At 41.9% G+C, this 12,467-nt stretch overlaps 1 protein-coding gene across 3 annotated transcripts in view; it reads left to right on the top strand.

Annotated features, from left to right (window-relative positions):
• The window catches only part of LOC101862905 (harmonin), a gene marked incomplete at its 3' end in the record, with an annotated part of 69,360 nt that overhangs the window by 47,166 nt on the left and 9,727 nt on the right, over positions 1–12,467 (top strand). For all 3 annotated transcript variants that reach the window (XM_035972855.1, XM_005110334.3, XM_013089115.2), the window contains 4 exon segments: positions 7,829–7,881; positions 9,794–9,866; positions 11,363–11,594; positions 12,010–12,063. In XM_035972855.1, coding sequence (XP_035828748.1) covers positions 7,829–7,881; positions 9,794–9,866; positions 11,363–11,594; positions 12,010–12,063 — 412 coding nt within the window.

Here is a 12,467-nt window from a genome sequence, read left to right as displayed (position 1 = left end):
ATCTGTCCTGCCAGTTTCTCACATCCTATGACTAGATCTATCACAACTGTTCCCTCTTATCTGTTCCGACTTTTTTTGGTGCATATCAGTACGATGAGTCCGTCTTTCTGCCACCTCCCACCCCCTATTCTACGCCTTTGTACATCGATTACCGCAGTCAGGGAATCCTTCACACAACAGTTACGTGTCGTCATATTATCGGCCAAAATGACGGCCACCCTCCGAGGGAGCCACTAAAATGTCAAGGCATGAGATGACTGCGTCCCTTCCTCCCTTTGCACAGGTTCATGGAAACGAACGTAGGCGGAGACTACTGTAAGAACTTCCTTATTATCTTTAAAGCAAGTGTTGTTTTCTTAGTAACAATATTCAGTTTTTTGGCTGTCCTGTAAAATTGTAAAAACTGCGTACACTATGCTTTTAGAAATGATGGCAGTTGTGCAAGTGACTGTACGTACTTGCATATACAGTCGAACCTGCCATGACAGCCACCTTTATAAGACGGCCACCTGTACAAACATCCACTTTCCATTCCCCCCCTTGCAATTTTTCTATATAATTTAACTGTAAAATGGGCACCTGTCCAATGCAGCCATTGCCACCCTGTTTTCTCAACCCACGGCCAAATCTACTTGCCTGAGACGGCCAGACTTTATAAAAAATTATGCATTTTTCCCCTGAAGCTGTGGACAAGCTGTCATAATTCATCCATCTGTCGTTGTTGTCAGTCCCTCCAATGGATGAAGCGGTCATGGTGCTTAGGTTACGCCCAATTTTTACCTAAATTGACCAATGGGTAACAATAAATGTTTAGCTGCTGGTACGGGAAGCGTGTGATGCGCCATAAGCGATTAGGCCCGCCCACAACTTAATCCGTAAACCGAGTGCATAACAAAAGAAGTCAACACAAACTCGCTACAGAAGTGTCGTTAGTTCGCCGAGTGGTGGCGACCCATTTATTTGTTTTACTATGATGCTTTGTCTTCCTCGTCTGAAACATTTTGTTTTGAGTTTATCCAGAACCATAATTTAAACCAAAAAAATATAACTAACCGCAAAAAGTCCCCTCAAAAACCTTTCTCCCTCCTTTTCAAAAGAAATAAAACAGCAGCAACAACAACAACAACAACAACAACAACAACAACAACACATTTTAATCAGCCTTTGGGCCATCCTAAGTATGCGACCACCTCCAGTTGGGACCTCAGAAGTAAATGGTTTGTTTTCTTCATTTTGATCAGTCCTGCGTGTGACGGCCACCCGTCTTATATGGCCACTTTTCCCCTGACAATGCGTGGCCGTCTTACACAGGTTCGACTGTACCGTGAGTGAGAACACATTTGTGCCTGAGAATATTTGAATTGTTGGAGTGAGTGTGAGGAAGAGAGGAGGACACAGAGACATGTGTGTGTGTGTGTGTGTGTGTGTGTGCATGTCTGTAGTGTGTGTGTGTGTGTGTGTGTGTGCACGTCTGTGGTGTGTGTTTGTGTGTGTGTGTATATGTGTGTGTTTGTGTATCAGGCTCTTTGCCATTGTATGCATTAAGGAGGGTTAAAATCCAGAGTGGGGAGGCTGCTTCTTCCAACTCAGATAGAGTAGGGTAGGGCCTGTCCAGCATGGTCGAAGCAGCCTGCCCCTTAAATCATCTAGATTGTGTTGATGAGGATGGGAACACATTTACAATTAAACAAAATTTTTGTGTGTCTGGTTGGCAGGTGCTCTGTTGTGGTTTGCTCCTTCTTTCCAATCAAACGTCTATCGTCCTTGTCATTTATCTTCCCTCCTTTTTTGTTTTTGTCACTCTCTCGTAACACCTCTAATCTGCAGCACTTATATGACCCAATTGTGTTACGAGTGCATGTGCCATAAAAACTCTTACTGCAACACGACTCCTGTCTTGTCATTATGTGTGTGCATACTCTTTGGTATCGAATAAAAGGGGGAGTAGGAATAAACGGAGGGGGGGGGGGGGAGGTCTGTTTTATTTCTCCTTCAGTGAATAAAAGAACAAGAGATCATGAAATTTTTGTGATTTTAGTAAGTTACTGTGACGACTTTTCTCAGTTAGGAACAAACCAGTTTCATAAAAAAATATAAACCAATATAATATACAAAAGTTTTTAAAATGCACAGAAAATTGAGGTAGCCAACCCGGTACTGGTACAAATACTGAGGGCAATTTGCCATTTACAATAAAAATAAGTTTCATTCAGATATCTAAATTCTAGATATAATGTTTCACATGATCGTCGATCATGGCAAGCTGGAAAATAATAAACGGGGGGGGGTATGGAATAAGGTAAGGAGCAGGGGGGGGGGGGGGGCACACGAAAACTTTAAATTAATAAGCAGGGGTGGGGGACACTTATTCAATACCGATACCTTAGAGTATGAGAGGGAGAGAAGGAGAGGGAGGGAGAGAGAGGGAGTGGTTGTGTGTGCTTACAAGTTTGTATGTGTGGCTGTGTACATGCAAGTGTGTATACATTTTTTATAATTCCCTTGTGACAAGCGATATTGAGGTTGTATCGAAATGGAGAACTTTGTATGCAATTCTTGAATAGATTGGTCCTGAGTGTGCCTGCAAGCATGTGTGTCATTGGCTGTGTGTGTACAGGTGTTTTTTCATGTTTGTGGGAATGCAGGCATGTTAAAATTTAAAATGTTAAAACTTTTTGTGACCTTCAAAGGACACCCGTATCATGAAGAATTTTGATGTCGTATTCAGGAAGTGACATTGTGATTTTAAATGCAACTATGTTAATTGGATAACTTTTCTACTTGTGTGTACGTGAGTGCTTGTATATGTTCCTGCTTATGTGTGATTGTGTGCATGCAGTCTTGTGTAAATTTGTTTGTTCCTTCATACCACGTTTGTGATTAGAAATATTGATGTTGCAAACAATATGTGGTATTATGACTGCACTCAAGTGTCACGCATGCACTGTGTTCATTATGGCCCTGGCTTCTCACATGGTCCAAGGGAGGCCACTGAGTATTGTCCCTGCTGTACTGTAAGAGTTTTTCTCCAACCGATGTACTCAACATCGTGGAAGTCGCTGCGGTGATGTTTCTGCACATGGCTCATGAGAGATGTGAGCAGATCACCACGTTTCTCAAGATATGAACTCCCTTACCAGTTCCCTTGTCTCAAGTGGCGGAGTCGACCGTCTGCATGCATCTGCACCCTCCGGGGCGGTGCCAGTGACTGAAGTGTCTTTAGGCCATTCCCAAAGGGGGGGACATTTCTCGTTCTAATGCACTGTAAAATTGTAAATGGGCTGATCCAATGATGTCATTCTCATAACTGTGCCTGAACTACAACAGGGAACTGCTGCTTTTTCTTTCCTAATCCTTACTATTGTCATTTTCCTTTATTTCTTTTGTATGTTTGTACCATTCCGGGGTGCCTTGATAGTCGAAGCAGACTTTGTGCTGCTGAAGCTAGAGAGGTGAGCAGAGTAAGCCTGATTCCCTGTAAGAACTTCTCTATTGAAATCCACCCCTTGGCGCTCATATGACCTTAGGCAGTTGCGAGCACCATAAAACCTCTACTAAAACTAAAACTAAACTCATCTGTCCTGCCAGTTTCTCACATCCAGTCTTGTGTCCAGTTATGTCTCTACGAGCTTGCTCAGCAGTGCCGTCACCCTCCTCTACATGTGTTATGTCCTACCGATAGATCACTCACCTTTACATACATATGTAGTAATATGATTGCTCTATTCTACATGTGTCCAGTTATATCACCTCAACATACTGGTATGTGTCTCCAGCTGTGAGGTCTTACCTCTACACGTGTATGTGTGTTGTAGTAAAGTCACTCGCTTCTACACATGTGTCCAACAATATGGTCATCACCACTACATATGTGTCCAGCAATATGGTGGTTATCACCACTACATCACCACTACACATGTGTCCAGCAATATGGTCGTCACCCCTACATATGCTTCCAGCAATATGGTGGTTATCACCATTACACATGTCCAGCAATATGGTGGTTATCACCACTACACATGTCCAGCAATATGGTCATCACCACTACACACATGTCCAGATGTGCGGTCATTCACTGTCATCACTTACGCAGAGAACTTTCAACTGTCTCTGCCTGACGATTGCAGGGTTCCTGGCATGGTAGTACCATTGTTGTTCTCTGTACTGAGTAGTGGGTAGAATTGTCAGTAGAGCTGCTTTGTTGACAACTCACTTAGCCGCAAAGCAGTTGAGTGTTGTGAAATATCTACCTATACTCTTCATTTTCGGAATTAGTTTTTTTTTAGTATGCTTTGTGACAAATGATGTGGCGTAGTACACACAGATTCCTTTATATCGAGCACTTGATTTCATCGCAATGCTACACGTACTTGTGTTACTCTCAGTGTCTTAGACAACATTTTATGTCTTTGTCCTACCCTTTGTCATAGATTAAGCCATTTATTCTGAATACAGTGTCCTTCTTAACTCTTTAAAACCCATTTGGAGCGTCCGGTGGTAATAACCCTGTGCCCCATCGGACGCTGGGAGCATCCAATACCCCAATACCAGTGACAACTGTTTCATTTTATTTAGTGCTAGTTTTTGCTTGTTTTTCAGACTGTTCCCGAACCAGGTTTTATTGTAATGATTAAGCCTTTGTGTCCGCCTTTTAGAAGTTGGAGGCAAGCTTTTGGGGTTATAATGAGACATAGTGCACCAGGTTTAGGTGACTGTAGAAAAACTCCAGGAAACGGTGGAAAACACTCAGGGTTTAAAGAGTTAAGCCAATGTCGTATGGTAGATACTATGTCGCACCCAATTTCCTACATCATGTCCTACACTCCTGTTATTCAAGACAATCTTTTATTTCTACAGACTTCAACATAAGTTCAGGACCACCTTGACTGACAGCTCTTTTTTTTTTAATCCGAAAAAAAAAAAGACAGCAAGGAATGTTTCAAAATGTTTTGCTCTGAAAGTGTTAGTGGGTCACCAATGCATACTACAAAGCTTCCTAAAGGGGCAAAACCACCGCGTGCAGCACGGAAATCCTCTGGGAATTTTAGCCAAATTTGCTGTTTTTTAAATCAATTTGTGGGAAACACCACGGACATTCCTCAGTTTAAATTTCTGATGCACGTCATAAGCAGACGTATAGTCTCGACCTGTACCACTTTGGTGGCAGTATAAGCCGCCATTTGCGCCATATCCAGTATTGCATCAACATACCACCAAGACGAAAGCAGAGAGACTGATCGTACCAGAGCTATGGCATGGCTGCAGGATGGAGTTGGAGTTTGAGAAGTTGCCAGAAGGCTTGCAGTGTCATACTCTGTCATTGTCTGCTTGAGGCAGCGCCATCAAGTTACTGGATCAGTCCAAGAACGCCCATGTGCAGGTCGACCCAAGAAGACCACTCAAAGTGTTTTCAAGTGGTCCTTGACTTATGCTGAAGTCTGTATATCACACGCAAACTCAGTGTCCTAGTTTTCTGATTTTTTCCTTTTGTTGTTTTTGTCTGTCCATCTTACTTCCTTCTCAGAGAGAGAGAGATGAGAGAGAGTGAGATGAGAGAGAGAGAGAGAGAGAGAGAGAGAGAGAAAGAGTGAGATGAGAGAGAGAGAGAGAGAAAAAGAGTGAGATGAGAGAGAGAGAGAGAGAGAAAAAGAGTGAGATGAGAGAGAGAGAGAGAGAGAGAAAAAGAGTGAGATGAGAGAGAGAGAGAGAGAGGGAAAAAGAGTGAGATGAGAGAGAGAGAGAGAGAGAAAAAGAGTGAGATGAGAGAGAGAGAGAGAGAGAGTTTCAAGTGTGCGGTGTAGCTGCTGCTGACCTTTTATTATGCTTGAATTTTTTAACGAAGGCACACCTCTCTCCCTTGATACGTCTCAATGTTTCCAACTCATTTCATTGTTGCCCCAGATATTTGTTCCACATTATCACCACATGATTGTCTACCCTGATATATTTCAATGTTCCTGCCATCTTTTTTTGTAATCCTCCGATATTTTCCCATCTTGTCTCCCGATGATTAATTCCCTTGTTAGGTTTCAACGTTGTTCCCTTTCTACATGCCCCTCATACATTTTATTGTTGCCACCTCGTTGTTTTCTCCTCTCACATTTCTTTATGTGATCCCCTCAGGAATACCTGCCCTGATATATTGTAATGTTTTCACCATCTTTTTTTCTCTCCTCGACACATTTCAATGTTATCGACACATGTTTATCTCCACTTATACATCCCGCTGTCAATGGGTGTGTGGAGGATGTCATTAGTAGATCCTACTTCTTGTCTTCCCGGCTGTAGCTTTTGTCCGTCAACCTTGCCTCTTCCTTGTGGCAAATGGCCCTTGATGTGTATATGTGCTTCTCTTTCCTTAGACTATAACCGAGCTAAGTCTACATTGCAGGGTTATCACCTTGTGGTGGTCTCTCCTAGTACCTGTATGTTGTTGCTCACGTGATCAGATCAGAAAAGCAACACGGGGTAAAATTTTCTTGAGAAAGAAAAGGACTGATTTATTAGAAGGATTTTTATATATATATCTATTTACAAAATTACTTTAAAATTTAAAATGGTATTGCAAGTGTGCCTCTCAGTAAATTAAGCAATTCTTTGATTCTGAGAAAAGTAAAAAAATGTTCATGTCTTGATAAGATCAGATAACTCCCAGTGTAGGGAAATATCTGACTTTATCACGACCGTTGTGGAATGTCTAAAGGAGTTATCTGAATGTTTTAGCGGTGTGAAACAGAGCTTTGTCTCCTGTTGGCTGTTGAAGTAATTTGTTGAGAAGTCACAGTAGTTAAGTTTGAACGCACTAAAACACTTTAATTCAATAAGGCAAGCACTCTTCATAGGAAGCATGGTAATCTTTTCTAAGTGGATGGTGCCTACGTTTGTCGCTTGTTCGACACATCATGATGGCAACGATATGTGTTCATGTTTTGAACGCATGATTGACTCTCCTGATATATTATATCTCCGTGGGTGGTTGGAGGTGGCTACTGGTAGGCTCGTGAGTTGTTCTTTACTTTTGTTCTGTGGGTGGTTGGCGGGTGCTCTGGTGTGGTTTGCTTCTTCTTTCCCATCGAACATCTATTATCCTGATCTCTCGTCCTTCTTTTTTATGTTTGTTACTCTCTTGTAACACCTCTAATCTTCGGCTCTTATATATGACCTTATTGTGTTGCAAGTGCCGTAAAACTCTTACTGTGGGTGGTTGGCAGGTGCTCTGGTGTGGTTTGCTTCTTCTCTCTTATCAAACATCTGTCGTCCTTATCTCCCCTTCTTCTTTTTTATGTTTGTTACTCTCTTGTAACACCTCCAATCTTCTGGCGCTCATATGACCTTATGCAGTTGAGACCGCGGTAAAACCTCTTCTAAAACTAAACTGACTATTATATCTCAGTGGTTGGTGGGAGGTGGCTGCTGGTAGGCTCATAATTTGTTCTTTACTTTTGTTCTGTCGTTTCCGTCTGTCTGTTTCTCTCGATCTCGGCACAAAATGACGGTTATTGTGCTTCTTAAACCCAGTACGGTACATAACCAAATTGATGTCTTGATCGTATCACTGTTTGACTGTTTCCTTTGATGTGTTTCAAACCAGTGGGTGGTTGGTGGGTGCTCTGATGTGGTTTGCTCTTCTTTCCTATCAAACTATCTATCACCCTTATCTCTCCTTCTTTTATTTATTTGTTAACTTCTAGTAATACCTCTAATATTAATATCTTTAGCACTTACTGTGACCTAATTGTGTTGCAAGTGCCGTAAAAATGCTTACTGAAAAAAAAACCCACCTAAGTTTCTAACCATTCACTTTGTGTTTATTTCTCTCCCCCGACAGATCAGACGGGCGATCGTGGCTCAGCGAGACACAGATGATTGAACAACAGCTAAGTAGGTGGCAGCCATCTTGCTTGGAATTTTTTTACCTGTTTTTCATTTTCTTTTTAGTAAAAGTTAGATGTACCAACATCTGTGAGTAGATGGTTGGACGACGCCACTGTAGGTTCTACGGTACTTCTTTTCGCTCACTCTGTTATTTCTGTCTTGCTTTACCCTGCACTGACTGTCCCTGTCGTTTTATGAAAGAAAAATTCTGAAATTATGCAGAGATCAAAAATGTGAAATGATGCTATTCTGTTAATTTTAACAAATACGATAAAGGAAAATAATCAGAAATTATGCAAAAAATGATCAAATTTTGCTAAATTATGCGGAATGCATAAAACCACTGTTCCTATGTTGATGCGCTTCTCTTCAAACCAACAAACAAGCCTCTGTGGTGTAGCGGCTAGGCTTTTGGCCTGAGTGTGTAAAAGAATAAAGATAGGAGCTCAGTTCCTGTGTGATGAAGTCGCATCGTATCAAATTCCCAATCTTCCTGCTGGGATGCTGTGTCCCAATCAGCTGGGGCCGGCCATGGCGGGAAGGATTGAATCAGTCCACTTCTTATGTCATCTAGATTGTGTTGATGCGGCATCTCGTAGAACAATTACGATCATCCATAAATAAGTGACATCCTTCTTGAGAAAGCACAACTCATTTGAACAGCACAGCAGTTGGTTCCCCTGTGTCTGTCTGTCTGTCTGTCTGTGTGTATATATATATGTATGTACAATGCTCTGTGCAGTTGTATGTGTGTCACGTACGTGTCTGTGTCTTTGTGTGACTGTCTGTCTGTCTGTGTCTGTGTATATATATGTATGCACTGTGCAGTTGTATGTGTGTCACGTATGTGTCTGTGTCTTTGTGTATTTTAGTTTGGATAGGTTAAAGTTGAAAGGTAAAGTTTTTCTTTGACAAGCTTTTCTCGACTGATCGTACATAATGGGGCTTTCTGTCCTGTTTTTGTTAGTTTGACAGCTTAATTTATGCGCTCACAGACCCGAAAAAGTTCATTCATAGACTGTCTATGGCTCTCAAATATGTGATCTATTGCAGTTGAACAATTTTTACTTAGGAACACAATTCACTAACTGATTGCCAGTCACTGCAAAGTGCTGGAAAAAGAAAACTCACATCATTAGAAAGTATGATTTGATGATTATCACCCCGCGCTAACAGAAATGAACGTACCTGGTAACTGACTCATTTTGGAATGATTTTTTATTAAATTTGAATAGATCACATTCTCAACGGCACTCCTGATCACTTCACACTCACAATTTAAAACTGTTAATATTTCCAAATGAATCAATATAAACCTTCGTTTGAAACCTTCGTGAGATATCAAGAAGACTCAGAAAAAGCAGAATTGGCAAAGAAATAGATTCTGGGGGTGGGGTGAGCATCCTTTTATGGCTCATGAAATAAATGAAAGACACATGATGTTCTGTTACGGGTACGATAGCATATCGCTGTGCGCGTGTTGACCCCAGTCAACCCCTGACCACAAGGATGTAATTGCAGGTTACCTGTCACTGATTTATGGCCTAACGCGGGAGGCCGAGGCAGATTAAAAGATTGCTGAGGGGAAGATTGGATGCCATGCCTTATCTTTCCTTCTTTTTTCGGGTTTGTTTCTCTAGTGTAACAAATTTACTCTTCGACACGAATGATCTAATAGTGTTGTAAGTGCCGTAAAACTCTGTCTTCAATTTTTTAAAACTTTCTCATCACTTGCAGAGGATGTCTTTTAGGACGTTGAGTCCCCCTCAGCCCGGGTTGGCTCCTATTGGTAGGGTCAAACTTTGCCCGTCATAAATTATGTCCATCGTATTGATTGGGGTGTAATACATTGTAACTGAATTTTAGATTTTTCGTTTTTTTGAGAGATTGGTGCAAACTTTGTTATTTTTCTCCACAGATATGTCCTCGTTAGGTTCTCAGAACACATCATCTCTTGGTGAGCAACCGTACACATCCAGCTACTCCAGCAAGTAAGTAGAGATTGCTAGTACAGAAAAAAGATATACAGATCTATGAACCTGCTCTAACAGCCACATTTATCTATATAAAGACTATCACCTGTATAAAAGGCCACTTTCCATTTCACCCTTTGCATTTTTTAAACTTTGTAATGATGCTCTGTAAGATTTCCACCTGTCTAAGACGGTCACCCAGGACAGTGGATGGCTGTCTTATACAGTTTTAACTAATTTATTACTTCGGGGTTGGAGGGCACCACTGGTAGGTGAAACACCAAACCAATGTGCCAGGATCTGGACAATAAAGATATATCTTATCTTATCTTTTCTGTCAGTTACTCTTTTTCTATCTGTGTAAAGAGAGCTCTGGGTTCACAGACTGAAAGATCTTCATCTCACAATGCAGTTGACTTTTACATACACACGGAAATCTTATCTACACCCGCTATTTCCGTATGGCTGTCATCCAAATTACTAAACAGATTGTCTGTGAGTGGCACTGGCTTTTCCATGTAGCTGCTATAAGTCTCTTTTATCGGGCGGTGCTCAGGCCTGCCTTCTTGCGCTCAATAGAAAAGTGTTTTATGTCCAATATTACCACACTTTGAACCATTTAGAAGGCGGGTTCTAACTCTGCTTTTCAAGGCCAACCCGGGCTGAGAGGGATACAATGCCCCAGTAGAAAGATTGAATCGAGATACACAATAAAAATCCCCCACACACATCAATGAGAACTTCGTCTTCTGCATTCTGTGGTCAAGCATCTAACACTAACAGGTACTTCACAGATACTGGTCACGGCGCACCTGTGCAGTGGAATTTTAGTTGCAGCGTGCTGCAGGAGGTTCCATGCCGAGCGCCTTATCACGTCGGGGTCAGGGGGGTCAGCTCCCTGTCGCCGCTCTCTCTGGGCTGGCTTAATTTTTGGTTCTTTTCAACCTACAGTTTTAGGTGTATCCTCATATTTATGGTAATTATCATTTAAGTAATCTACAAACACTTGTCTAGAACAAAAACTAAGGCACAGAACATAACCATTCTAATGCAGAAATAATCTCAAGACGTTGAGCTTTTTATACATCAGTGTAATGGTTTGCTGTGGGGGAAGGGGAAGAAGTTATATTGTTTCAAACATAGACAAAAATGTGAACTTCTTAAACAATACCGGCAGAGCTCATTAACCCCGTGACCCCGAGCCGGGGAGCTCCGGCGGGCTGCTGAGTCACGCTAACTAAAGGTAACAGAATCGGACAAAAAGTGACGTCATGTGGTATACCGGCATCTGTGGTGTAGCAGTTAGGCACTTCGCGTTGGTACACACGAGACCTGAGATCGATTCTTTAGTCGAGAGAAATTTTTATCAAACAGCTCGGCTTTCTGCTGGGATGGATTGAATCATAAAAACGCCTGCATTAAAAAAATACAAACAAACAAAAAGAGGCCAGTGTGGACTATCTGAACCATCTAATTTGTATTCTGCCCGACGTGTGTCTCCCGGAATGTTTCAGGTCTTCGATGTCCTCTGCGTTCAACACGTCTGTAGATGTCCACAATCGAGCTGACCCGCCGGTCCAGAGAGAGATTCCCACTTCTATGTCAGCTCAGTCCCCGATGAGCGGTGCTCAGGCGTACCTGGAAGAACGCAAACTCAAGACTGACCACCGAAACGAGTTGGACCTTTTATCTGCACGGGAAGATTTCCAGTGGACTGACAAACTGCCGGCCAGTGTGTACAGCAAGGTCAGTCAATTTCGTCAGGAACTGCCACTCATGTTTATAGAAAGGTCAATAAGTTACCTCAAGGTCAGTCAATTACGTCAGGATCTGCTGCTAGTGTGTACAACAGGGTCAATAAGTTACAGAAAAGTCTGTGAGTTACAGTAAGGTCCATAAGTTACAGAAAAGTCTGTGAGTTACACCAAGGTCAATAAGTTACAACAAGGTCAATAAGTCACACCAAGGTCAATAAGTTACGACAAGGTCAATAAGTTACAACAAGGTCAATAAGTTACGTCGGGAACTGCCGCCTAGTCTATACAGCAAAGATATCAGCTGTGATCTAAACAATTCCATGTGCCGAAAAATTGACATATGTAAGGAGTATCAATAGTTTTTTACAGTTTTGTCATCTTAATTTTTTCCCCTTTCTTTTCAGTTTGACGTAGACGATCTCGATGGAAGAGTTCTCAAGTCACTATCATATCCAAAGGTGATTTTTTTTTTTTTTCGCATTTATTTCTTCTGAGATATTAATGGCTGTCCATGTAAAATTTCTATCTTTCACATAGATGGGTAGTAGGGCTGGATCCTGCTCGCCAAATTTAAGAGTGGCAATTCGCGATTCAGCCGGCTTCAAAGAATCACGAGTACGCGAGCGCTCGTGGAACTGTGGCGGAACACTGACTGAAACGGAACAGTGTCATATCAGCGCCACTTGGCGAGCGCGAGTCCCACTCTTGTTGTTCCGCCATCCTCTCCGCCCCACACCCTTTGTTGCGCTGCTCTATCTGCTGAAATAATGGCTCCATAAAATTCCTTCTGTCTATAGGTTGGACCCCGTTCATTTTGTTTTAATAGGGGGTGGACTATACCATCTTTTGTAAAATAAGGGGA

This window comes from Aplysia californica, unplaced genomic scaffold (assembly GCF_000002075.1).
Source record: "Aplysia californica isolate F4 #8 unplaced genomic scaffold, AplCal3.0 scaffold00877, whole genome shotgun sequence".
NCBI lineage: Eukaryota > Metazoa > Mollusca > Gastropoda > Aplysiida > Aplysiidae > Aplysia > Aplysia californica.
Note: the sequence above shows the minus strand (reverse complement) of the source record. Positions and strands in the feature narration are given on the sequence as shown.